The sequence below is a fragment of the Mesocricetus auratus genome, unplaced genomic scaffold (assembly GCF_017639785.1).
Source record: "Mesocricetus auratus isolate SY011 unplaced genomic scaffold, BCM_Maur_2.0 Super-Scaffold_100053, whole genome shotgun sequence".
Classification (NCBI taxonomy): domain Eukaryota; kingdom Metazoa; phylum Chordata; class Mammalia; order Rodentia; family Cricetidae; genus Mesocricetus; species Mesocricetus auratus.
In genome coordinates, this window is record NW_024429230.1 from 902,472 (window position 1) to 930,200 (window position 27,729).

The window sequence follows — 27,729 nt, forward strand, 5'->3', positions numbered from 1 at the left end:
CACATAAAGTCAGGTGCAGTGGCAGAAGTTCAAGTCTATCCTTCCTTACACAGCAAGACTAAGGCTAGCTTGGGCTGCAAGATTCTTGCTCAAAAATAAAACAAGCGACTCCAGATCAGGGGATCTGACATCCTCACACAGACACACCTGTAGGAAAACACCAATACACATAAAATAAAAATAAATCATTAAAAATTTAAAAGAAGCTGGGCATTGGTGGTGCACGCCTTTAATCCCAGCACTCAGGAGGCAGAAGCAGGTGGATCTCTGTGAGTTTGAGACCTGCCTGGTCTACAAAGTGAGTGCCAGGACAGCCTCCAAAACAATACAGAGAAACCCTGTCTCGAAAAAAAATAAAACAAAACAAACAAACAAAATTAAAAGAAAGAACTACAAGCAACTAAGGAATGCTGACAGTGGGGGAAATAATCTTCCCAGGGAAGAGCACATCAATTAGCTATCCAATACCAAACCATCAATTCCAAAAAGAAAGATATAAATACTGTATGTATATACACACACACAAATCACACATACACACATGTATGTATATGACAGCAAGTAATGAAAAAGAGTTCATGGATTTGAAAGAGAACAAGGAGGGTTTGGATATAATTATAACCTTAAAAAATAAAATAAATAGCAGGGTGGTGGTGGTGCACGCACTGAGGAGGCAGAGGCCAGCAGATGTCTGAGTTCAAGGCCAACCTGGTCTACAATCTGAATTCCAGGACAGCCAGAGCTGTTACACAGAGAAACCCTATGTCCAGGTGGGGGTGAGGACAGAGAAAAGACTAAGGGTGAAGCAGAAGAAAATGGTCCGATGTACCCCTGTGTCAAGTAGTCAGCAATAGGGCAGCATAAAAACAGGGAGCTACCAAAGTAATTAGCAGCAGCGACCATCAATAGATGACAGTGCTGGCCCAGCCTCAGGACGCCTGCACTGTAACGGTGAGCTCTCCGCCCAAGGCGGGCTACAGAGCACCAGTGCAGGCATGTGGAGCCGTGTGCAGAGCGAGGCATGCCTGCTGAGCCTTCTTTCCTAGAAATATAGGAATGCTTAGTTTTTTCCCAGAAAAAGGTTTAAGTAGTCATACTCTTCCCCCAAATTGAAATATACTTTTTTGTTCCTGCCCTGTCCATACAGTAGCCTGTCATATTTCTTTTCCATAAGAAACTTTTTTTTACTTCATAACTAGTTGATGTCTGATATCATTAGACCTAAGACCCACCCAGCTAGAGACAAGTGAAACTACTGATTCTGTGGGATTTTAAAACAACTCTAAGACAACGATGCTAAGCTTTCCACCTATCCACTAAACGTCTTAAACGGTGTGTATTGTACGTGTGTGCGCATGCGCACGCCACAGCGCACATGAAGGGCGAGAGGACCTCTCTGCTTCCACTACATGGGTTCTGGGAACCAGCTCAGGGCACCAGGCTTAACTGCAAGCTTTTACCCACTGAGCCACCTCGACAGTCCTATCTTAAATACTTTAACTCATTAAATATTTAGTGAGCATCTACTAAAAGTCAGACATGGTGTTAATATCTAAGAAGCAAGGATTCACCGATGAGATCTATAAAAGCTTTTGAAGGACGTAGTGTCTGAACTGACTCCAACACTGTTATCCAAATGATAAAGAGTCTCATTTCTCTTTTATGCCTCACACCTGAAGAGAACCTCTAAACTTTTGGAATTTTCTCAATGATTAGAGTGTCTGGGGTTTTGCTTTGTTTTTGACTTTGTGGAATACACTGAGTTTACGCTAACCAACTAACTCACATATGCACCTCACCAATTTCAGTATTAAGGTTGGCAATACAGGGAAGACAAATCACATGGTTTAGGCTTTGGCACACATGTCAATCTGAATTCTTGGAACTAAAGGTCTTGAGACCAAGTATAATCTTCATGTGGCCATCAAACCAATCTCATCATGCCTACATGAGTCTCCGATAAAAGCTTTACATGAAGCTGGTGGTGGTGGCGCACGCCTTTAATCCCAGCACGCGGAAGGTAGAGGCAGGTGGATCTCTGTGAGTTCGAGGCTAGCCTGGTCTACAAAGCTACACACAGAAACCCTGTCTCGAGGAAGAAAAAGAAAAAGCTTTACATTGAGACAGTGAATTTCCCAGGCTGGTGGCCCACACCCATTGAACAGGAAGACACATACACACTCAGGACAAAGGTGACAAACTGACAATTCTCACTCAGCAGCATCAAGGCAATCTTGACTAAGTGGAATAATAACTTAAAACATCAAAAGAGGCTAAGCAGTGGTGGTACACACCTTTAATCCCAGCACTCGGGATCTCTACATCAAAAGAACAATTCAAGTCACAGACCTCTGAATCTCTAAATGTCCTTTAGGTTTACAGGAGGCAGGGAATTCTAGAATGCCTGTTGCCCAGTAGGCAACATGGAAACCAAGGCAAGGGGATGAACTGCTTGAAAAACTAATAATTATTACAGAGTCCACCTAAATCTGGTTTGAATTAGACTTTCTTGAAAACCCATAGGCACTTTTGTGCCTGAGATAAAATCTGTGGGAGAGCTGGAGAGGTAGCTCAGAGGTTAAGAGCATTGACTGCTCTTCCAAAGGTCCTAAGTTCAATTCCCAACAACCACATGGAGGCTCAGTCATCTATAATGAGATCTAGTGCCCACTTGAGGTGTGCCGGCATACATGCAGGCAGAGCACTATATACATAAGAAATGAATCCTTAAAATAAAAAACTAATAAAAAGAATTTCTGGGAAAGCTTCATCTCTTTCCTTCAGCTTGTTGTCAATAATTCTCCTTCTTCTTCTCCCACGACTCTGGCTTCACTAGATGATGCAAAACTGGACTGTCTGTGGTTATCAGGACAAAACTGGACTGTCTGTGGTTATCAGGACAAAACTGGACTGTCTGTGGTTATCAGGACAGAACTGGACTGTCTGTGGTTATCAGGACAGAACTGGACTGTCTGTGGTTATCAGGACAGAACTGGACTGTCTGTGGTTATCAGGACAAAACTGACTGTCTGTGGTTACCAGGACAGAGGGTTATCAGGTTTTAGAACTCTCTAGGATCCCATCCTATGCTGTCCTTTTGCTGTTTCAGATTTGTACCTTTTTGCTAAAATAAAACCAGAAGCACTTTGCTAAAAAATGCTTTCTTGGTCCACTGAGTTATTCTAGTCAATTATCAGACTTGAGTCATAGGAATCCCTGAATTGATGTCATCTTGGCCAGTGTAAGACAGCGGGGGACTCTCAGATTTTCAGCTTCCATCTACAGTTAGGGTCATCTTGTAGAGGACAATACCCTTGCAAATTCTGAGTTAATGTAGATTGGCAATACAAACACTGCAGAGAAATTAGTTGAAAATAAAATTTACCACTCAGGAGGCAGAGGCAGGCAGATCTCTGTGAGTTAGAGATCAGCTTGGTCTACAAGAGCTAGTTTCAGGACAGGTTCTAAAGCCACAGAGAAACCCTGCCTTGAAAAAAAAAAGAAAAGAAAATTTACCATTGATGCAATGATGTTGTCTTATATAAAGTCAGGAGGGAGATTCTAAGTTTGGGGCCAACTTGGATTACATGAGACCTTATCCACAAAACAAAACAGTGCCATAGATAGTAGGCTTTACCTTTTATCCCAGTACTCAGAAGGCAGAGGCAGCACAAAACAATGATATATATTTGAGACGACAGACCAATTACCCATATCTGATCTTTACACATTGTATATGTGTACTGTGTGCATGACTGTACCCACAAATATGTATAATTATTATGTGCCCACTAAACACATTGACCATGCTGGCCTCAAACTCACAGAGATCTCTCTGCGTCTACCACCCAAAAGGCCTATATGACCATGCCCAGCTTTTAAAAACTTTAAAATGCTTAGAAAAGTGTCTCTTGAGAAGTCATATTTTACACTTATAGAACAAGAAATTCAAAATACTATCTATAAAGTATTAAGGTTTGAAAGACAAAGTTAAAAAACTACCAAAAAAGGTAGGGCTCAGTTGGATGAGTGCTTGCCTAGAATGTACAGAGCCCTGGTTCCAATTCCCAGCAAGCACTCGGGTTAATTGTGGGTGCAGGGATATAGATGGTATACTGTTTTTGTAGTTTTAAATTTTTTCAGCACCACCTCTGCCACAAATCTTAAGTTTCCTATATAAATGGTTTTCAAACTATTTATGAATCGGTCTGCCTTCCTTGGAATGTTCTTAACTTTGCCAGTATTCATTTATGCCAGCACTCAAATGTTTCTAACCTACTACAAAAATACATAGACATAGCTGGTGGTGCATGCTTTTTATCCCAGCACTTGGGAGGCAGAGGCAGGCGAATTTCTGTGAGTTTGAGGCCAGCCTCATCTATAGAGGAGTTCCAGGACAGGCTCTGACGCTACAGAGAAACCCTGTCTCGAAAAACCAAAACCAACCAAACAAAAAAAACCACCTAGGGACTAACTCGGTGTCACCTGAATGAATTGCTGGAAATACAATTGAAGGCGTTTTCAGGAGCCAAGGTGCACAAGCAACTTCTGACTAACCATGACTAACTCATGACTCACCCAGCTTCCAACTTCCAGACATTTTTCACATGAACTGTTGCCCAGTCAGCTCTCCTGCCTCTCCTGCACCCTGTTCTTGTGCATTTGAGATGCTGATTTTTTGGGGTGGGCAATTCTGAGGACTGCATTTAAGGCCTCACATATGCTAAGCAAGCACTTTACCACTGAGATTTCCAGTGTGTATATGCATGTGTGGGCAGGCAGGAATGTGCAGCAAGTGCTGGTGCCCTTAGGCTAGAAGTCAGATTGCCCTGGAGCTGGAGTTACAGGTGGTTAGGAGCCGCCAGAGAGGGGTGCTGGAAACAACACTTGGACCTTTTTTTAACCACTGAGCCAGCGCTCTAGTCCTCGACTTGGAATTTTGATATGTTACTACACCACCCAGGCCAGGCTTGACGTTAACTCTGTAGGCCAGTCAGGTCTTCAATTTTCGGTCCTCCTGCCTAAGCCTCCAGAGTAGCTGGGATTACAAATTTATGCTATCTGGCCTACTTGAAATTCTGACAAAAACCCTTGCTACACAACCTAATGGCCTAATTCAATCCCTAGAGCCCACATACAGGCGGGCAGGGAGCGCCAACCCCACAAGTTGCCTTCTAACACCCACACGCACATGGCATACAGCACCCCACACACAGAGTACACATACAATAACTGATTCTAAAATGAGTAAGCTAAAACTCCTGTAACTTTAAAGCTTTATTCTGCAGTTTTACAAGACTTACACATTTTTTTAATTTGTGTGTGTGTGTGTGTGTGTGAGAGAGAGAGAGAGAGAGAGAGAGAGAGAGAGAGAGAGAGAGAGAGAGAGAGAGAGAGAGAGAGATCGATTGGTTCATTCCTAACACCAACAAACTTCCACAAGAGGCCAGTGGGATTGCTCAGCGTGAGGCAAAGGGCTTGCCACACAAGCTTGATGACCTAAGCTAGATTCCCAGAGCCCACCCACAAGACTATACAAAGTTGTTCTCTAACTTCCACAGGCACACGATGGCACGAGGTCTATATACACACATACAAAATTTTTTTAAAGCCACTAAAGTCTGGCATGGTGGTGCACACCTTTAATCCCAACACAGAGGTAGACAGATCTGAGTTTGAGGATAGCCTGGTCTACATACCAAGTTCCAGGCTATCCAAGGCTACATAATGAGACCCTATCTAAAGAAAGAGAAAGAGAGAGAGACCACTAGAAAAAAGTTAGAGCCACCAAAGCGTTTCTCAATCTCTCAGGCACCTTTCTGCAGTCCTCAGTTTAGAGAAAAGTCTAAAAGTATGTCACTTTCAGCTTGACAGTCACACCCATACATTTTAAAAGATGCCCCCAAGTGTTTTTTGCCCCCTACTCACAAAGTGCTTGAAGTCTCAATGATATCCTGTTTCTCCCAGCTGTAGCACATGTAATAAGAAAAGCATCCACTCAGCGTCTAGGGCAAGTCTGGTTAGAAGGATGAGGTCATCCTTCAGTTTCACACCTGATCCTTAAGAAGCAGCTCCTCCTCCAGTAAGCAAGTCTCTGTATGCTTAAAGTGACATTCACAACCTATGCAGCAACAAGTCCTCCCTTACACAGGCCTGGTCCAACAGGATCATTCCCCTCTCTGGCCACTTGACATAGTGCTGAATTCAGGGACCAATGATAACACTGTCTCTGCTGCTGCTAGCAAAGGGCTCACAAGAGAACTTCATGTTCAACCACAGTGGAAGCCAGGTCTATCACCACTAACCTAGACACACTCTATCTGTTTCAACAGCTTTGTCCAAAATAAGACTTTCCCAAAATCATTGCTTCTTAGACATATTTTACATAAATTTTCCTCAAGAGGGAACTACATCTCTTTTATATTTTCTTTGCTAACGTTGAACTCACTGTGTACAAGAGAATGGCCTTTAGTTTCCCATCTTCCTTCCTCCACCTCCCAAGTACTAAGGGAATAGGTAGGTAGTGCTGGGTACCAAACCCTGGGCTTTATATATGCTGGGAAATGAGCCATACTCCAGCCCCACTTCATAGTCTTCCATTTCTCTGTCCACAAATCTAAAGTAGCCAAGTCAGCTAAATGTGCTTTATGCAGTTAAAGTTAAATACTTCCATCCCGAGTTTTCCCCCACTTTCACCATCTTTAAGAAAGTATCAATGCTGGGCAGCGGTGGCGCACATCTTTCACCCCAGCACTCAGGAGGCAGAGGCAGGTGGATCTCCAGCAGTTTGAGTCTAGGCTCCAAAGCCTCAGAGAAACCCTGCCTCGAAAAACCAAAAAGAAAAAAATCGTATCACTTCCAACTAATTGATAATAGTCATTTACCAGCTGTATGATCTTTAATGACTTCATGTGTTTTTGACACCTCAGGTTCCTTATCTTTTGTTGTCAATGACTTCTTTTTCAGTCAGGGTCTCCATATGTAGTCTGGACTGGCCTGAAATACACTCTGTAGACCAGGCTGGCCTCAAGCTTGCATGATTCTCCTGCCTCTGCTACCAATCATAGGATTACAAGGATGCAACATGAACCTCAGCTTCCTTTTGTGTCTGTGAGTTAGGTTTTTTTAACTTTCTTATCCTTACTTTAGGATTTTTATTTTCTTTATGTGTGAGCCGAGTGTATGCCATGTGTAAGAGTGACTGCAGGAAAGTCGGGCGGTGGTGGCGCACACCTTTAATCCCAGCACTCAAGGGGCAGAGGCAGGCGGATCTCTGTGAGTTCGAGACCAGCCTGGTCTACAGTGTGAGTTCCAGGACAGCCTCCAAAACAATACAGAGAAACCCTGTCTCGGAGAAAAAAAAAAAAAAAGAGTGACTGGGGGGGGGGGAGTCAGATCCTCTGGCACTGGAGTCACAGGTGACTGGAAGCCACAGATGTGGGTGCTGAAAATCACACATAGGCCCTCTGCGGGTGCAGCGCCATGCTCTTGACCGCTGAGCTAGCTCTCTCTCCAGACCCATCCTTATTTTTGAAACTCAGGTAATTCAGGGCTATGCTGGTGGAGTACTTGTGCAAGGCCCCAGGTACTTGCTTGTATGTGGCAAAAAAGAAATACTACAGTTAGCTGCAGTGTTACAGATAAATGAGACACCATACCTGAAATATTAATAATAACTCAATGGGCTGGGCAGTGGTAGCCTAGACCTTTAATCCAGCACGTGGGAGGCAGAGGCAGGTGGATTTCTGTGAGTCGATGCCAGCCTGGTCTACAGAGTAGATTCCAGGACAGTCACGACTGTTTCACAGAGAAACCCTGTCTCAGGAAAACAAAACTCAGTGAATGTTGCTACTATTATTAGTGACTTAAGAATGCTGTGAGTTGCCCACTGTGGTAGTGTGTGCATGTAACCTTGGGTGACAAGACAGGAAGATCAGGAATTAAAGGCCAACTTCATCGATATAGAGAATGCCAGGCTAGCCCGGGATACATGAAATGCTGACTCAAAGAGAAACAAACAGAAACTGTGGTGTTTTATCTTGAGAAATTCTGTCTCAGAAAGAAAAAGGTTGTGATATTTGCTTTCAAAGAGAAAGCGACAGGTTGTAAACTACAATCTCTGCCCGGCCTCTGCCTCCCTGCAGAATAGTTAATAAACTGCTGTTTTCAAAAGAAAAATATAAAGGACCACTACATCATAAACGGATGCCTGCACACATCTGTAATCTTAGTGACTCAGGAGTTTGATGCAGGAAGATGCAGGCTACAAATCCCATCCTGGCAGGGGAATTGGGAGGGGAGACCAGACCAGAAAAACCTCTTCCAATTTCCATTCTAACATTTTCTTCTTCTGAAAATGTTTTATTTATACACAATAGTTTAGAATTTGCACAATGCAGTCAGCCTGGTCTACAGAGCGAGTGCCAGGACAGCCTCCAAAACAATACAGAGAAACCCTGTCTCGGGAAAAAAAAAAAGAATTTGCTCAATGCTTTATAATTTTTAAGTTTTTAGTCTTGTCAGCTATGTAAACACAAGGACAGAACCTTGTTTCACACTCACATTAGTATATTGTGTTTATTACATTGTAATTATGTCTCCTGATTGTCTCCCCACATAGGTTCTAAGCAATCAAAGGCAGAGATCAAGTTTACTTTTATATTGAGGTCTTTCACACAAATAGATTTTGTAGAAAGGATATGTGAAGTAATCTTTTCCCCTTCAACACTTACACAGTAGTCTCCATATGACAGGGGCTCCATAAAGCTTGTTATTGGACTCATACAGAAAAAAGATTTGATTCAACTAACACACAAAGCTTCACCTTGTCCCAGAAAAGCATTTCTAATTTAAAGTTCAGTTACAAACACCACAGATTAAGTTTTCCTCTGATACAAGTCAAATAAGTGGGTTCTATGAGTATATCTAAGGTAGCTCAAGGATTTAATGAATTTGTGAGTCTCAATATGGCAAAATCCAGTTACATAATCAAAAGAAGTTATCCTTTGTAAATTTATACCTACAAAATACTGACAATTAGGAAGCTTCTAATAATTCTGTTTCTTTACCTCTGACGTGAAGCCATAATTTTTACTAGAAATGATTAACCAACCAAAAACTCCAAACTTGACTGCAGAAAATAGCTCTTAAGATTCAGAGGGTGAATATACTTTTTCTCAGTAACTTTTAACTCCAGAAGACTGCTTTATTTCAGGTATTAGAAATGTATTGTCTCCTAAAATAAAACCTCATGTATTTCTTCAAAGACAAATAATCTGAATGGACACACTATGGAAACACTGGGTTTCAGATGCAAAGTATCAAAAGGCTGCCTAGACTGAGTGTTCTGGCTCCTGCTGCAACAGAAGCACTTCCTTAGTTTTAAGTTCTATTTGTGAAAAGTTTAAGCGTCTTACTGTATATTCTTTCGCCTTATCATCTCTACTGATTTTACACTGCATATATAATTTCACAAGCACATCGTAAAGGAATTCTACATTTGAATGAATCTGGGAAGAAACGTGTTGTGAACACACACACCCCCTTCTTTCCGTTCACAAACGCTCCAGAGGAAGCACACCTCAGGGTTGGTTTGTTTTTTGGTTTGTTTTGTTTTGGTTTTGGGTTTTTTTTTCTCAAATGTCTCTCTCCCGCCCCCACCCCACGCTTTATTTTACAGCAGCACTCACTGTCTTACTCAGTCTCTACGGTGAAAACAACCCCTCCAAGTAATACCAGTTTACCAAGACTTCCCCTGCCCCAAGTCCAGAGTGTTGGTTTGTTGGAGATGTCTTTGGCGAGGGGAACGGGAAGCTGGGAGGGTCCGGGACGCCACCTTTCCCGCCACGCCATTTAGTACCCAGGTGCTGGCCCGCGGGCCCAGACCAGCCCCGGGAGGCGCGGGAAGGGGGTGGGTGTCTGCCGACATCTGGCCCACCCTCTTCCCGCACCCCTGCCCCACCGCAAACGCTGAAAAACAACCGGGGCCCAACTCTTGACCCCGTTCTACACACCCTCTTCCGCACGCTGCCCCACGGCTCCCCCGTCCCTTCGGACGCAGCCGGGTCGCCTCCCCGATCCCTCCCCTGGCCCCGGCCCCCGATTCTACCCGGGTCCCCCACCGCACCCCACCGCGCCCCCGGACCTCGGAGCAGCCCCAGCCCCAGCTCGGGAAGGCGCCGGGTCCCGGAACCCCCAGAACGCGAGTCCCTCCCAGCCCATCACCCCGGGGTGCAGGCCTCCCCCCCAGGCCCGACCTCCCGCACCCCCTCCCCCAGCGCTCCCCCTGCACCCCGTTTCCGCCGGCCCCGCCCCCCTGAGAGTGTCGCACTCACCGCTCCCGCCGTCGCATCCTTAACCGCCGCGGCTGCTATAGCTACGGGGAGCCAAGGCAACCAGCTCTCGCGAGACTTCCCTCGGCGACGGCGAGAGCTGTGGAAAAAGAGGACGGCGGCCAAGTGAGCCCCGGGACTGACGGCCGAGAACGTCTCGCGATAGTGGCGCGTAAGATGGCGGTCCGGGGTCAGCCGAGGAAGGTGTGGAGGTAGGACGCGGGCGGCGGCGGCGGCGGGCCGAGACAGGCCCGGGCGTGCGTGCGCCCGCCGTCTGCACGCCTCCCCGTCAAGCCCGAGGGCCCGTGTCCCGGGCCGCCCCCTGCCGGCCCGACTGCTGGCCCCGGAGCCGGTACGCCCGAGACCGAGCTCCGCCGGCGCGAGGCCTCGGGAACCGTGCGTCCGGTCTTCCTCCACCCTCCTCCGCCACACCTACTGGGCTCCTCGGGAAAGTTTGCCCCAGGTGCTCCGCCCCATCCATTTTCGAGACCAAAATAGGAAGTAGATCGCCCCCGCCCACACGCCAACAAGGGTGAGAGAGGGGCCGCTGCCCGCGGTGTCGGCCTCGGGGTGCACGCGGGACCCGGGGCCGTGCGGCAGCCTCGCCCTTGGCGGCGCTCGCAGGCGCTCAATCGAGGGTGCGAGCGACATTGGTCAACACGGGAGTGAACAGGAGTACAAACTTAAGGGGGTTTGATTTTGTTTTTGCCTCCTGAAGCCCTGGAGTAGCTTTTATGAGGTGCTTTAGTCTAAACCAGTTTTCTCTAGTAAAGAAAAAAAAATACATACATACACACACACACATATATACATATATATGGCTAACCACACTGCGCAGCTTAGATTTTTTTCCCACTTGCCATACTTATTCTAACAAATGAAATTAACTTCGCTAGTATATTTATCCGCTTCCATTTGAAAATTTGAAATCAGGCTAGGAGTAGTAGCACACGACTTTAAATCCCAGAACTTGACAGGAAGAGGCAGGCGTGGATCTCAGGTCTGCTCCAGGCCACCCGGTGTCCATAGTGAGACCCTGTCTCGGGTGGGGGAAAAATCTCAGCTTGTAATCAGCCTATTTGTTTGGTTGTTGTTTTTAGTTTAAGACTGGGTCCTCACCTTGTGGCCCTGACTAGCCTGGAGCCCCCCAGAGATCCACCTGCCTCCCAAGTGCTAGGATTAAAGCCCTCGGATGCCACACCCAGCCACTTTACTTAGTTTGAGAAACAGTATAGGGGCTGGGGAGAGATCCCCGGTTAATCAGGAGCATTTGCTGGACTGCGCCCTCTTCTGGCTCCTGAGGGCACTGTATGTATGAGGTTCACAGACAGGGAGGCCAAACATCCATACACACAAAAAATGAGGCAAGAGAGATGGCTCAGCGGTTAAGAGCACTAACCCATGAGTTCCATTCCCAGTAACTACATGGAGATCTGGTGCCCTCTTCTGGCCTGCAGGTATATATACTGACTGAACACTGTATACATAATAGATAAATAAATCTTTAAAAAAAAAACAATACTAGAATCACAAACTCCTATCTGAAAGGACTATCCTGAGTTTTTGTCTGTTTTGTCGTTGTCATTGTTGTTTGAGAGAAAGGGTCTCACTATATAGCCCTGGCTGTCCTGTAACTCAACTATGTAAACCAAGCTGGCCTCAAACTCAGGCTCACTTGCGGCTGCCTCCCAAGTGCTGGGACACACTAAAGACGTGTGCCACTATGCCCAGTTTCTCCTGGGTTTTATAACTAACATTTAAAACATGCTTATGTGGAGGCCTAGGTTCAGTCCCCAACACTGCAGTAAGAATAAAGCTGATGGGCTAGGTCTAGTGGCAGAGTGGGAAAATCACAAGTTCTGAGCCAGCCAGCCCACCAGGGACTAGCAGGCCATCCAGGCTTACATAGATACTTTCAAAGCATCAAGTTTTACCATGACGGAGACAGAAGACATCAAAAGAGAAACGTCTTTTTCATGCTAGTAGAGAATAAAATCCAAGGAAGCTGGTCAAGCTCTCCATCAGTCTGTTACAAACTCGGGCATTAATTATTCATTTCGTCTTTTTTTTGGGGGGGTTCAAGACAGTTTCTCTGTGTAGCTCTAGCTGTCCTGGAACTCACTCTGTAGACCAGGCTGGTGTCAAACTCCCAGAGCTCTGCCTGCCTCTGCCTCCCGAGTGCTGGGGTTGAAGGCTTGGGCCGGCTATTACGTTATTTGGGGCTGGGAAGCACAGAGGGAAACCTGCAGAAGTCAGATCTCCCTTCCGCTGTGTGGACCCTGAGGATGGTCACCCCTTATCCACTAGCCTCAGCAGCCCAGCCAGCCCTTACATCTTTGCTTGTTGTTGTTTTAATGTGCAGCCCTGGCTGTCCTGGAATTCACTATGTAGACCAGGCTGGCCTAGAACCACCGTATCTGCCTTCCGAGTGCTGAAGTTGAAGGTGTGGACCACCATGTCCGTCTAGCCTTCGTATTTTAGGGCAGGGTTTCACTGTGTAGCCCAGGATGGCCTTTCACTCTGCCTCTTAGTCAGACTGGACTGGTTTATTATCTTCCTACCACTTCCTCCAGAATGCTTTGATTGCAGGCATGCACTACTGTGCCTGGCTGCAGAAATCACATTTAAACTGCTGGTAAAGAGATGTGATTAGATTTCTGTCTGCATCCTATACCATTGTCTTCTAACTAGACTTACCTACAAGAGAAATAATTTCACAATCATTCTGACTCCCTGTAAATTTTTTTTGTTTGTTTTTTTGAGACAGAGTTTCTCTGTGGCTTTGGAGGCTGTCCTGGACCTAGCTCTTGTAGACCAGGCTGGCCTCGAACTCACAGAGATCCACCTGCCTCTGCCTCCCAAGTGCTGGGATTAAAGGTGTACGCCACCAACGCCCGGCTCCCTGTAAATTTTTTAAATTGTCATTTTTGTCTCTTTTCTTTTAATTTCAGAAACTGATTTTGAAAAAATAGTTTCTAGGTTTTTGGTGTTTTTGTTTTTGTTTTGTTTTGTTTTTCAAGACAGGGTTTCCCTATTGTAACTTTGGAGCCTGTCCTGAAACTTGCTCTGTAGACCAGGCTGGCCTCGAACTCACAGAGATTCTCCTAGGCTCTGCTTCCCAAGTACTAAAATTAAAGACGTGCGCCACCACCGCCCAGCCCAATTTCTAGGTTTAGTGGGTACATTCTGTCCACTGTAAGGGACCAATTTTATAATTCATGATTGACCATGAAAGCTTTTTATTTCATGGGGAGCATTTGTACCTCCTTGGCCTAATATAGAACCTACAATAAACAGTAGGCATACAATAGACATATGTTAATGAATACAGCTGGGCGGTGATGGTGGTGGTGGTGGTGGTAGTGGTGGTGATGGTGGTAATGGTGGTGGCGCATGCCTTTAATCCCAGCACTCGGGAGGCAGATCTCTGTGAGTTCGACGCCAGCCTGGTCTACAGAGTAAGTTCCAGGACAGCCTCCAAAGCTGTTGCACAGAGATACCCTGTCTCAAAAAACTAAATAAATAAATGAACAATGTGCTGGAGGGATGGCTCAGTGGTTAAGAGCACTGACTGCTGTTCCAGAGGACCCCGGTTCACTTCCCAGCACCGACATGGCAACTCACAACTGTCTGTACCCCCAAGATCTGACACCCTCACACAGACATACATGCAGGCAAAACACTAATGCAAATAAAAATAAAACCTAACTTTTTTTTTTTTTTTTTTTTTGGTTTTTCGAGACAGGGTTTCTCTGTGGCTTTGGAGGCTGTCCTGGAACTAGCTCTTGTAGACCAGGCTGGCCTCGAACTCACAGAGATCCGCCTGCCTCTGCCTCCCAAGTGCTGGGATTAAAGGCGTGCGCCACCAACGCCCGGCAAAGCCTAACTTTTTAAACCAGAAAAAACAAGCAAATATAGATGAGGGTTAGAGTGGAGATTCAGTAGTTAAGGGAGAATACTGCTCTTCCAGAGGACCTGAATTTGGATCCCAGCACCAATATCAGGTGACTCACAACCCCCTGTCCAAGACTCTCTTGTGGCCTCTAAGGGCACCTGCACTCATGAGTATACAATACATAAACACGTACACATAATTTTAAAATAACTTTAAAAACAAAAGGGAACACTCCTCCTCTTCCAAAGGTAAAGGGATCATTTCAGAAGAGGAGGCAAAAAGAGCGTAAGAGCCAGATGCAGTGGATGGCCACAGGGTCGCCATCGTCTAGACACAGCAAGGCAGCTGCACATGAACCTACAGTAGCATGCAAAAGTCCTGTGTTGGCCCAAGCCAGGCAAAATCCCAGCATGGAGATGGGATTTTGGCACAAAGTCCCACCCTTAGTCAAGAACCTACTGGCATTGTAGCTTCCGGGAAAAGGAAAGTCAGTTTTCCCTAAAAGTGTAGCCCCATGAATCACTCATGCTTCAGTGGAAGACCACACATCCAAGATTATTTGGAAGCATAAACTGGCCTTGATGTGGGTTCAGGGGAAGACGCAAAGTTAGGTGGTGTGAATTCTAGTTGGTCTTAATAATAAAAACCCAGAGACAGATATTCAAGTTGAATCTGAAGATCAGAGAAGTAAATCACCAGCCCTTAGTTCTCATGTCTACCAGTGCTCAGACTGAAAGGACAATCCTGTCTTCAGATTGTATTTCCAGACTGCATCTGTCTCCACCAAACCTCGGACTACACTGAGCTCCTGGTCCTCCTGCCTTGTATTCCTCTCAGCTTCTGGGATTAAAGGTGTGGGATCCCACGTGCTAAGATCACCTTTTGTGTGAGCTCTGTTTCTCTTTAGACTGGATCAATTTCTTGTAGCTCAGAGTGGCCTTGAACTAACAGACAGAGGTCTGTCTGCCTCTGTCTCCCGAGTGCTGGGATTGAAGTTGTGTACCAGCACTGCCTGGCCTCTGTGACTAACTAGTGTGACTAGCTTTGCACTCTGGTCTTCAGGCAAGCTTTATTTGTTAGACCATAAACAAAATGTCACCACAAGAAGGAGGATGGATCCAGGAAGTGTTGGAGAGAAGTTGAGTTATCACTGTACAAAACTCTCAAAGAATAAGAAAAGAAAATCGGCGGGCCTGAGGAGTGTGGCTGTGTGGCAGAGCACCCCACTCAGGTTGCGTTTAACCCGCGTCCAAGAAGGGTGAGTTCAGGGGCTTGGCTGTCGGTCTCACAGCCCTGGGTTTGGTCCCCAACACTGCATAAACAGGGCCTGGTGATGCCTGCTTGCCTATAATCAGCACTTGAGAAATGTAACCAGGAGAATCAAAAGTTTAAGGTCAACCTCAGCTATATCAAGAATCTGCCAATCTGGGATACATGAGACCCTGTCATAGCAAAACAGAAAAAAAAACAACAATAACAATTCTCTATCTCTATCAGAGAGGTGCTACAATCTTGCAAGTTTGGGAATCTGTCAAAAACTAAAAACTCATTGCAAACCTATCTGTGCCTACCTATACTACCTCGGCCTATCCCAAGGCATATTACAGCTTTGGGAAGCTCAGAGAATCTCCCATCTCAGGGTATCCGCACAGTGTCCTTTCTCCTTTATCTACAGGGAACGTGGTCTGAACGTTTCCCCAAGCCCAACACTGCAGATAGTACCAACACTGAACATACTGTTTTTTATAGTTGCATACCTGTGATAGAGTTAATTTATAGTTGCATACCTGTGATAGAGTTATAGGGCAGGTGATGTGGCTTGATGGTAGAGCACTTGTTAACATTCATGAAACCCTAAGTTTGATCCTCAGTGCCTCAAAAATAAAGTCTAATTTATAGAAAGTAGCAATAATAGAATAGAATAGTTATAGCAATATACTAAATTATTGACTAAGAACACTGCACTGCTCTATGTCGGTAGTCTGATAACTAGGATGACTTCTAATGAGAGAATAGCTTTTATAGCCTGGACATGCTACAGAAAGGAAACAGTGTAGGTCAGCATAGTTTCCATGATGAACTAGAACAGTGTGCAGTTCTAAACTTTAGAATTACTTTAGAGGCAGAAGGAGGGGTCAGCAGTTAAGAGCACTGAGTCCAGTTCCCAGCTAACAGGCATCTGTGGCTGTGGTTCCAGGGAGGGTTTCATGCCCTCTTCTGACTTTCTCAGGCATTGCATGAACATGGGGCACATACAAACCTTTTAAGATATTTTCTTTTTAGAATTTCTGAACTGCAGTTATATTCCATTACATTTCTTTATGTAGAAGCACCAATTTGTAACGTCAACAAGCAGTGAGAATGACAGTTAGTGACTAAACACTCTATTTCTTTACTCCTGAGGGGCCAGTTCTGAGGTATGTTTTATTGTATTGTTTCTCAGAGTTTTCCAACATACAGAGATCACCTGGAGAAAATGATTAAACAGGCTGTCAGCCCTAATTTGTATTTATTCCCCCTTTTTTTTCTTCTTTGCAAGCCCCCATCCTGAAATTGACTTTGAACTCAGGAGTCCCTCTGCCTCAGCGAGAGTACGGTGATTATAGGCCTGAGCTACCACCTTCGTCTGCGTTTCATTGTTTGTCTTTCTGGTGTTTGTTGCTATTGTTTGAGACAGGGTCTGCCTGTGTAGACTTCTTTGGGTGACCTAGAATTCACTCTGTACCTGGGCAAGCCTCAAATTTCCCATGATCCTCCTGCTCCTCTCAAATGCTAGCGTCACAGACCAGGGCAAGCCACCATGCCCACTTTCAAGCTCCTCAGATACTGCTGCCACCAGCCATGGCATTCTTGGAGTTCTTGGCCTGGCATGGCTAGCTGAGATTTCCAGTGGGATTCAGCCTCCATCACCCAAACACCCGTTGTTGGCTTTCTCCTCACTCCCTTTCTTTTTTTTTCTTTTCTTTTTCTCTCTCTGTCTCTCTCTCTCTCTCTCTCTCTCTTTTTGAGGCAGGGTTTCTCTGTATTTTGGTATTGTTTTGAAGGCTGTCCTGTAACTCACTCTGTAGACCAGGCTGGTCTCAAACTCACAGAGATCTGCCTGCCTCTGCCTCCCGAGTGCTGGGATTAAAGGTGTGCATCACCAGCACCCAGCAGGATATTCTCTCTCTCTTTTCTTTTTGGTTTACTTTCGTGTGTGATTGTTCTGCCTGTGTGGATGTATGTGCAGCACACTGGTACCCGTAGAGGGAAGAAGACATGAGATCCGCTGTGCTAGAGTTACAGGTGGTTGTGAACCACAGTATGTGCTGAGAACTAGACCCCAGTCCTCTGCAAGAGCTACAAGTTCTCTTAACTTGTGAGCCTTCGCTCCAGCCCTGTATACCTAAGCCTTTATATATGTATTCCCAAGCTCACTCTTGCACCTGTAGCTTTAGATTTATTTACTTTATTTTATGTATGTTAGTGTTTTGTCTGCATGCATGTATGTGCACTGAGGGGCAACAGATCCCCTGGAACCGGGGTTACAGGTGCTTGTGAGCAGCACATTTCTGGCTGCTAGCATACAAACTCTGGTCCCTTGAAAGAGCAGTAAGCTATGAGGCCTCTGGCAGTGGGTCCAAGACCTAACTCTAATGCACAAACTGACCTAGTGGAGCCCATTCCATGTGGCGAGACACCTTCCTCACCTTCCTCAGCCTAGACACGGGTGTGGGGGTGCAGAGGTGCCTTGGTCCTGCCTCAGTGACACTGTGGGACAGACTTAGAAGACTTCCTAGGGGAGGCCTCACCCTCTCAGAGGAACAGATGGGAGGGGGAGTGGGAGAGGAGGGAGGAGGAACTGGGATTAGAATGTAAAATACAAATTAATAAAAAATGCAAAAAAAAAAAAGCAGTAAGCGCTTATGCTGAGCTGTCCAGCTCCTGCGGTAACTTTAAACATGATCTTGTTTTGTGAAAATCAAAATAATCTTCACTTTCTCTCTCTCTCTCTCTCTCTCTCTCTCTCTCTCTCTCTCTCTCTCTCTCTCTCTCTCTCTCTCTCTCTCTCTCTCTCTCTCTCTCTCTCTCTCTCTCTCTCTCTCTCTCTCTCTCTCTCTTATTTTTTTTTTAAGACAGGGATTCTCTGTGTAGTCCTGGCTGTCCTGGAACTCACAGACTCACAGAGAAGCACCTACTTCTGCATCACAAGTGCTGGTACTAAAGGCGTGCGCCACCACACCCAGCTGAGCCTTCACTTTCTTAACACTCCATTTTCCTCTCCTGGTGTTCCCTAGGTCCCTACACAAAAAGATAACAAATACAGGGCTACCAACATTTATTTCCTAATCAGTGTACAATACCTGCTTAGCTTTATACACAGGTGGACCAGCATGTGTTTTTTGTTGTTGTTTTATTTTTTGGGTTTTTTGTTTTGTTTTGTTTTTTGTTTGTCTGTTTTGGTTTTTGAGACAGGGTTTCTCTGTGGCTTTGGAGGCTGTCCTGGAACTCGCTCTTGTATACCAGGCTGGTCTCAAACTCACAGAGATCCACCTACCTCTGCCTCCCGAGTGCTGGGATTAAAGGCTTGCACCACCAATGCCCCGCCAGCGTGTGGTTTTACACATGAAGATAAACCTCGTGTGATACTGAATTTATACCTGACGAATGTGGTTTGGTGGGTGTGGGTGTGTGTATAGAAGCAACCGAAGCTCACAGACGGTCTTAAAGTCTGAACAGCGAGTGTGTAGTACTTAGCTTTAATTGGTCTTTGTGCATCCTCAGCCTCCATTTTCATCAGCTTCAAACATCAGAGGAAGAGTGAGTTGGTTTCCTTGAAGTTTATTGACTGTTACTGGCAGCGGAGAAGACCCCATGAGAGAGCAGATGCCATGTGGGACAGCAGAGTGGGGGCTGAGTTGATGAGGAGGGTGCTTTGCAGTGGGAACTCGAGGGTAGAAAGGCAATGGCTCCCCCTTCACCCTCCACTGCCACAAGGGAACTGCAGTAGCAGTTGGGGAATCCTGTCCAGCATCCCCTCTCAGATTGGAAGCAAAGAGGGAAAATGATGTGAATTACAGGGGGAACACTTCACAGCTCCTCTGTCTCTCCATCCAAGGGGATGCCAATATCCACGGTGTAGTCTACAGGCTCCCCAGAGCTCAACCAGGGAATTGGGGTTCGATTGAAAGAAGGCCTGTTGGAGAGGTTCTGATTGTAGAGGACCAGGGGTTCACTCAGCAGAGGCCCCAGATCAAACTTGGGCATCTGGAAGGTCATGCGTTTGGAGGCCTTCTCATATCCACCGTAGGGCATTGCTGTCCTGAAAGGGGGACATGTTACATAACTAAGAATCAGAATAAAAGAAACGGTACCTTACTAATGACATAGTACCCTATTTTAAGGGACGGGAGTCTACAAATTGTAGCTAGAGATTGCTTCTATGCTCCTTAACACCCCACATCCCTGGCTTGCTTATCTCTCCAGAGTCAGTGATGAATGGAGTCTAGTGGACCCTGCACGGCCTCATGGACGGTGGTGACATACACCAGCATTTAGGAAACGTGGCCCCAATATTGTAGGCCCAATAGTATGAGACCATCTTAGATTACAATGTGTTTGCCCCCTCTAGCTCTACTCTCAAAGGGATCGTGGATGGTCTGGCTGGGAGAAATTAACAATCAAATGCAAAGGCTCTTTTGTAGAGCTTCCTCAACCCCTCTCACAGGTCTACCCATGGTCTACAATGTCTGATTCTAAAACAGTGACATGGAGCAGGGTGTATAGAAATACCAGGATCTTGTAGGGAGAGTAATGGCATTGTCACATTGAATGGGTGGGAGCCAGAAGAAGCCTCCAACCACAAAATGTAGTGTCCCCGTTTTACCTTCAAAGAAATAAAAGCTCAAAAAAGCAGTGCCCAAACTGCTAATCAGTGAACTAACATCTTGCTTCCTAACAAATCTTTCCTCTACCACACTGCTATAAGAAGCAAAAGCTCAGAGATCTTCAATGAGGGTCCCTTATCCCCGTGGTTTTCTGAAACATTTACCTATAATCCCATACCAAATAAAACACAGTAAACACCACAGTGGAATACATCTGGTTTCTTTCCACTACCCTACCTGTTGAAGGACTTATATTTGGGGAGTTCAGCTTTGGCCCCATATGCCAACAGGTCAATGCCAAGTTCCACTTTTTGCTGAGGGTCAACCCCCATGGCCCGATCCCATGGGGAAATGTAAGTCTTGAACACAGTGACATGTTTTCCTTCTCCACCTGCCTGGTCACCTGGTAGCCATGACAGAGAAAAGAAAATCAAATAATAGCAGCTATTATTGGTGGCTAACGAAAGCTAACCCGGACCCACCCCTAGGGAAGCTGCTGCGTCTAGAGACCAGAGGCATAGAATCCTGGGAATTTTATGTGGTTTAAACATAATGGTAGTCAGGGGGTGAGATCTGTGACTGAATCCGAGAAGCCAGAAAAAATAACTAAAAGATGAGGTTGTGGGTGGAGTAGACACATTGCTGCATCCTGGATAACTTCTGGGTCCAAGATGCCGCATTCTCCCTCTTCCCATACTCAAAAAGGCCCCTATTCTTAGGACATCTCTGCTCTAGGGACCAGAGGTGCTGCTTTGGGGAGAATCCTTGCCTGTTCCTGGCTCTCCAGTGCCTGTTGTGCCAGGAGCTCCTCCTCTGCCAGCCTGGCCCCCAGGACCACCTGCACCCCCAGCTCCAAAGCCGGAGCCCTGATGATGGTGGTGGTCAGAGCCATGCTGCCCAGCAGAGCCACTGCCCCCGGCCTGGCCTCCACCGCTACCCTTGCCATAGGAGAGCCCCTGACCCGCTGTCTCCAGTTGTCCTCCCACTGTGGGAAGGAACTTCTGGAAGTGATCCTGGAAGAAAACAAAGCAAGAGGAAGGTTAGCAATGCGAATGCGAAATACACAGACAGAGGAGAGGTGCACATGCAAGGAGGGGTGATGGGTTAGGGCCCAGTCAGGGATCCCAAATTTCTGAGAACTCCTGGTGACTGCATAGAATATAGTCAGCCTGAGGCAATTACTGTCCTGCAAAGGGTTAATTCCCTAATTATGCCTCAGGGTGAGGCAGCTCTTTCCCCTTCCTCTCCTGTCTTGACCAGACTGTGCGAATGAAGACAGCTCCCCCAACAAGGATCTGCAAGGATGAGTTTCCAGGGAGAAGCCAATTTTAATTAAAAAAAAAAAATCTCTGTCCCTCCCCTTCACAATTCCCTGCTCCTCTCCCTCTCCCGGCGTGATTGCCTATGGGACCAGAACTTTCTCACAGTGAAACTATAGCAGGTGAAGCGGGGGAGGATGGCCAAAAGGGCAACACTGGTTTTGGCTCCAATGCCTAAAAATAACCCCCACCAACTCCTTGAGGAGGCCCTCCTGGCCACCTTACCGAGTAACCCCATGCTCTACCCAGTTGTAACCAGACCCAGCCAAGAGGAGGCCTTTGGGCCTCCTAAAGTTAGATATGACCTACTCAGCACTTTGACTTTGATTCTGTATAAGGGCTAATGACAGACACTCCTGTCTTGGCCGTGTCTATGTAGGCATCTATTTCCACTGTCCCCCAGCCACCCAAAGGAGATGGGGGAGGAAGAGAGGGAATGGTCCCCTCCTCCTCAGCTGTAACGTCCTGTGCCTGGCCTCTCTCCAGTCCTCCTGCTCTTTCTTCGGAGAAGCCTGCCTGGAACATGTGTGGTCTCAGAGAAAGAGGTTTTTAGTCCCCTGTTCAGCACCTTTAAAGAAGCGACTGGACCTTAAAAAAAGGTTTATTCAAAAGGAAGATGGCTATAAAAACTCATCAGATTCTCCTAACATTGCCAGATTTAATAAATAAAATTAAAATTGCAGACTACTACTTATATTTTATGTTGAGGTATAGAACAGTATTTTTAGTAGAAATATGCCCTAAGCATTTAATGGGACAAATTTACATTAAGAAAGTATTTGTTAGCCGGGCGTTGGTGGCGCACGCCTTTAATCCCAGCACTTGGGAGGCAGAAGCAGGCGGATCTCTGTGAGTTCGAGGCCAGCCTGGTCTACAGAGTTAATTCCAGGAAAGTCTCCAAAACAATACAGAGAAACCCTGTCTCGAAAAACCAAAAAAAAAAAAAAAAAAAAAGTATTTGTTGCCGGGTGTTGGTGGCACACTCCTTTAATCCCAGGACTCAGGAGGCAGAGGCAGGCGGATCTCTGTGAGTTCGAGGCCAGCCTGGTCTACAGAGTCAGTTCCAGGATAGTCTCCAAAACAATACAGAGAAACCCTGTCTCGAAAAACAAAAACAAAAAAGAAAGTATTTGTTATGTATTTAAATTTCAAATGTAACACACCTAGCACTCAGGAGACAGAGGCAGACAGAGCTCTGTGAGTTTGAGGCCAGTCTGGTTTACATAGTTCCAGGCCAGCCAGAGCTACATGGTAAGAATCTATCTCCAAAAATTTTTATTATTCAAATCTTATATTGTTTTTATGTCCAAAATGTACATGTTTTATAGGGGAAAAAAGTCAACTATTGGCTGTAAAAAACTTCTCAAGCTCATGAGCAGTCCTCCTTCAGCCTCCTCAGTGGTTCAGCTCATTGTGTAGACCTGGAGGTCAAATGTCACTGGGTATTCTCTTTGGTTTCTGTTGCTTGCTGGTTGCTTTTGGGGGCACTGGAAATGAAACGTAGGGCCATGCATTGTAAGCACTTGCTCTGCCACTCAGCTATACAGTCAGCCCCAAGATGCTGTAGTGTTTGATTCTTGTTTTATTTTTATGTCCCCAATATTACAAAGAACACACTTCACTAAAAGAATATTCATTGTGGATCTTAACTTCAAAATACAGGACCAGGTGTCCTGTGTTTTATCTGGCAACCCTGTTTTAGCACTTAAACACACTGGGAAGGAATTGTCCTCTGGGTGTGGTACTCTGCAGCCTGCACTGGCTCTCAGATGGGGACTAAGCTTCAGAAATGGGCTGCAACTCACCCTAGAGCTGCTGGGAATGTAATGTATGTATGGGGCTTAATGAGCTTATCATTTCTCATGGGGAGGAGGTGGGTGGTATTTGGGGACTTGGGACCTGCTGAGAGGCTGTCAGGAAAGGCACTGGGCATGTCCATACTCACCATCGAGCTGTCAGAGAAAACGTCGGGGTGGTTCTCATAGATAAACCTCTCCACCCGCATCTGCCGCAGCTTGAACATCTTGGAGCCTCGGTTGGTGAGTAGCGACAGCTCCTCCAACATCACATCCCTTGGGACACTCATCTTCTTGCCCAGGTTCAGGCCCGAGCTCTCCCGCCCGCCTTACTCAGGAGGTGGAGAAGGGGCAATAGAAAGAGGAAAGTAAGGAATTAAGGCTTTCTGAACTCAGAGAAGAACTCCCAAAGAGATCGTTTAGGGGCAAGATGCTGTTATCTGACCAACGTCTGCCTAGTTTATGAGAAGTTTTTGTTTGTCTCATTTGTGTATCTTTTAATTTTTTATGTATACGAGTATTTATCATGAATGTGTATGTGCACCACATGTGACCCACAGAGGTCAGAAGAGGGCTCAAATCCCTGGATCTGGAGTTACAGATGGTTCTGAGCCACCATGCAGGTGCTGGAACTGAACCTGGGTCTCTGCAAGAGCAACCTGCTCTCCTCCTCATCTTCTCACTTTTTCAGTGTTGTGTGGGGTGTGTGTCTCTGTGTGTGTGTATGAGAGAGAGAGAGAGAGAGAGAGAGAGAGAGAGAGAGAGAGAGAGAGAGAGAGGGAGGGAGGGAGAGGGATAGAGAGAGAGACAGAGAGGGATGGAGAGAGAGAGAGGAAGGGAGAGGGATGGAGAGAGAGAGGGAGAGAGAGGGAGGGAGAGAGAGGGAGGGAGAGAGAGGGGGAGAGGAGAGAGAGAGGGAGAGGAGAGGGAGAGACAGAGAGAGGGAGGGAGAGAGAGAGGGAGGGAGGGAGACAGAGAGGAAGAGAGGGAGGAAGGGAGGGAGAGACAGAGAGAGGAGAGAAAGAGAGAGAGGAAGAGAGGGAGGAAGGGAGGGAGAGACAGAGAGAGGGGAGAGAGAGAGAGAGGAGAGAGGGAGACAGAGACAGAGTTAGTTTGAGACAGGATCTCACCATGTAACTCTGACTGGCCCAGAGTTCACTGTTGGACCAGCTGGCATTGAACTCACAAATCAGCCTGCCTCTGCCCTGCACACTGGGATTAAAGGCATAGGCCACCATACACACCCCATGAGAAGTCTTGATTTCCTGGTTTGGAGTTAGAGAGAATACAAGGGAACAAGAGTTCAGGGCATATACAGTTGGAACACTAGAGTAGAGAAATAAACAGGGCCAAAGAGTATGGGCTTGGAGTGGAAGAGAACAAGCATACGGGAATATCGGAGACAGAGGCCACTGGGGAAATTTTAGCTTGGGGGAGCTGATAGTCCAATACCATGTGCAGTTGCCCATCTCTAAATACAGGTCCTTGTGTTCTTTCTTTTTGATCCAGTGAACTTTGGCTCCAGAGGTATCAGGAGAACTTCACACTTGGTAACTGGTTTGCGTCCCTGGGGAGTATGCCTGCGCAGTTTCCTATTTTAAATGCTTACACAAGTTCTCTCGCACTTAGAAAGAAATAAGGAAGTGAACCATTTGGTGAGGTCTAGCGTGTGTCCTCACATGTGCCTCACTGATCCTGGGCCCTGTGACCCTGGGCCTGGCTGAGAGAGTAGCTGGGTGTTGTCGCCAGTGGCCAGGAGGGAGGAGGGGGTGAATGTGGCGTTCTTCCTGCCCCTCCCCTTGCCCGACTTACTCTCCCATCAATTCTGTCCCACACCCCCACGGCTGGAGTTCCTCATGTGTTCTCACTCAAACTTGTTTCTGGGACTCCCGGGTCAGGGGTGCTCATTAAAGTCCGGCACTAGGGAGCTACAAGCTTGCCCTACCTCCAGTGAGCTCCATGATCAGTTTGCTGGATTTCCTCCTCTTGTTAGGGGCCGGGGTTCCCGAGAGCGGCATGGTGGAGATGGACTTGTCCTGGAAAGAGTGGGAAGCAGGCTTGAAGGAGAAACAGGGAATGGGAAGTGAGTATGTGTACTACAGCAATACCTCCCTCCCTCCCTCCTTCCCTCCCTCCCTCCCTCCCTCCTTCCCTCCCTCTCCTTCCTTCCCTTCCCTTCTCTTCCTCTTTTTTGAGATAGGGTTTCTCTGTGTAGCCCTGACTGTCCTGTATCCTAAAGCTAGCTCTGAGGAGAGGCTGCCTCAAACTCAGAGGTTCACCTGCCTCTGCCCCCCCAGTTGGCATGTGCCATCACCTCCCGCCTTAATGCTCCTTAACTTGGGGTTAAGGACAAAATTTCTTCGGAGTGTGTGTGTTGTGTGTGTGTGTGTTTCTCCAGTGCTGAGGATTGAATTCAAGGCTTCATGTATACTAGGCAGGTTCTCCACCACTAAACTATGCTGTCTGCTCCCAGGTTTTCACAGAAATGTGTATTCCTCCCCAAAGGTAACCCTGCACTGTCTTGAGGCTTGTTTTCTTTGGAATCAGAACAGGAGGCAGAGTCCCCTTTCCCTGCCTCTTACCAGCCTCGCTGCTCATTTCCATAGACCCCGTGGGGGCTGAGAGCTGTTTAAAAGACAACCACCCTGGCAGGGCAGTGGGCCCAGCGTTCTTATGCCTGGCATGATTTAAAGTTTATTTGCATTGGGTATCGGCCCTCGGCTATGGCTCCAGATTCTGATCTCCTCTAGGGCCAAGGGGTAAAGAAATGCTGTGCTGGTGCTGACGAGATTCAGCCAGACAGGCTCCATAGGAAGGAGAGGTTGTGGTTCTTCCAGGAGGCCAGCTGGACCATGGCCTGAGAGGTCAGGGTGTTCCTTGTTCCTCCAGGCACTCCTGCCCCAAGCTGCAGAGCCGGGTGGAGAGTGAGCTGAGGGCATTTGAGCACTGGCAGATGTCAGTTCAGCAATATCATATGTAGCAGTAGAGAATTGTGGGGGACAGAAACAGTAATAAGATCTGGCTGTGGATGGGGAAAAGCTAGGAGAAAACGTCAACTTCATTCTGTCCTTAATGGCCATCAGTTGTCTGTGAGCCCTGTCTCTGAAACACTACACGTTACCAACCTCACAGGCTCTCAGGCCACCCCTTCCCATTCCTCGGATACCTCCCCACCCATTTTAATTCCTCCCAACTCCTTAGGTCCATTTCTTTCTGACTCTGTGGCTCCAACCCGACAGCTGGGAGCTGAGCTCGGATGAGGAGAGAGGCGGCTCCCCTAGGATGAAGGGTCACACTCGCAGACAGAGAGATGGGAAGGGTGGGCTCCAGCCCCTGCGTACCGGAGAGCCACAGACTTACCGGCCGCCTCGGTTGGTGGTCAGCTCGCCCTGGAGTCCAGCAGCTTTGGAGGACAGCGCTGCTGTGACTGACCGAGAACCTGAGCTGGGCAAGTGTAGGGGCAGCACCGGCAGTGGGGGAGGAACGGTGGCTATTAATAGAGACGATGAGAACAAGCAGCTCAAATGGCACAGGGGTACTGAGACCCTGGAACCAAGTTCAGGAAGGGGCAAGGCTTACCTACTAGCTTCTCCCAGCAGGCTGTGTGAGCCAGTGACCGGTCGGCTGAGGGGTGGCCTCCTCCTCGAACCCTGAACCTCAGATCCAGAGAAACCATCTCAGGAGGCAATTTAAAGCAGAGGGAGAGAGGAGACAGACAGTAAGTGGAGGGTAAGAATTAAGAGTAGGTAAAGGAGTTAACCATGTAGGGGCTTCCGTGTACCTCTGCAAACATATCCCCAGGCAAGAACTGGATCCCATAGTGTTGCTGGATCTCAGGTCAATAAACTCTGCATTTGTGTATAAAAAAAAAAGAGTAGGTAAAGGAGCAGGGCATTAGTGGCGCACACCTTTAATCCCAGCACTTGGGAGGCAGAGGCAGGCAGATCTCTGAGTTCGAGGCCAGCCTGGTCTACAGAGCGAGTTCCAGGAAAGACTCCAAAACAATACAGAGAAACCCTGTCTCGAACCCCCTCCCCCTGCAAAAAAAAAAAAAAAAAAAAGTAGGTAGAGGAAAAAACAAAACCAGAAAACATCCCAGGCCAGGACTGGAGGGACCCATGGATGCATTTGAAGGTGGAAGGGATTAAAGCCGTAAATTGGAGGCTAGGGTGGAAATTTTCACAGTGGAGTTGCTTTTAAACTCCTTGAATAGGTCGGCTTTCTCCCTGATGGATAGATTTTGGTGGGATAAGGAACCAACTTAGCCAATCCTAGAGCAGCGGATGTGACGAAGGCCCATCGGCCTCACTCCTCTTCCCTCTTAGCACAGTGGTTCTCAACCTGTGGGCCAGGGCCCTTTCGCAGGGACCGCGTGCGTATCAGATATCCTGCATGTCAGATATTCACGTTAGGTTCATAGCAGCAACAGAACTACAGCTATGAAGCCACAACGACAATGGCGTGTGGTTGGGGTCCGCACAAGATGAGGTGCATTAAAGAGTCGCAGCATCAGGAAGGTTG

General features: G+C 46.9%; 2 protein-coding genes across 4 annotated transcripts in view; both read right to left on the bottom strand.

Moving 5' to 3' along the window:
• Usp54 (ubiquitin specific peptidase 54) overlaps nt 1–10,592 on the bottom strand; it is an 86,548-nt gene extending 75,956 nt beyond the window's left edge. Inside the window, exon 1 of one of the 2 annotated variants that reach the window (XM_040735882.1) lies at nt 10,335–10,592. The gene's annotated coding sequence lies outside the window, so the exon portion shown is untranslated. Of the gene's footprint in view, nt 1–5,928; nt 6,011–10,334 lie in introns of those variants that run through there. The other variant, XM_040735883.1, reaches the window with a different exon arrangement.
• Nucleotides 10,593–19,031: 8,439 nt separating this feature from the next.
• Nucleotides 19,032–26,718, bottom strand: Myoz1 (myozenin 1). 2 transcript variants are annotated; one of them, XM_040735959.1, is made up of 6 exons: nt 26,569–26,718; nt 25,154–25,265; nt 23,358–23,536; nt 20,863–21,106; nt 20,331–20,496; nt 19,032–19,528 (listed from the first exon to the last, which is right to left on the bottom strand). In XM_040735959.1, exons 2-6 carry the CDS (start codon nt 25,224–25,226, stop codon nt 19,297–19,299), a joined length of 894 nt encoding a protein of 297 aa, XP_040591893.1. In that variant the 5' UTR covers nt 25,227–25,265; nt 26,569–26,718; the 3' UTR covers nt 19,032–19,296. The 2 variants fall into 2 exon arrangements, with proteins under 2 accessions (XP_040591893.1, XP_040591894.1); XM_040735960.1 differs by having other exon boundaries at nt 25,154–25,244; nt 26,569–26,658.
• Nucleotides 26,719–27,729: the final 1,011 nt, after the last annotated feature.

Excerpts from the sequence above, each read along its gene's own strand:
- Myoz1 (XM_040735959.1), bottom strand. The coding sequence starts at position 25,226 with ATGCCGCTCTCGGGAACCCCGGCCCCTAACAAGAGGAGGAAATCCAGC. Across the intron at positions 23,537-25,153 it reads GATCATGGAGCTCACTGGAG|GCGGGCGGGAGAGCTCGGGC; the intron begins GTAGGGCAAGCT and ends CTCCTGAGTAAG. Across the intron at positions 21,107-23,357 it reads TTTTCTCTGACAGCTCGATG|GATCACTTCCAGAAGTTCCT; the intron begins GTGAGTATGGAC and ends GTTTTCTTCCAG.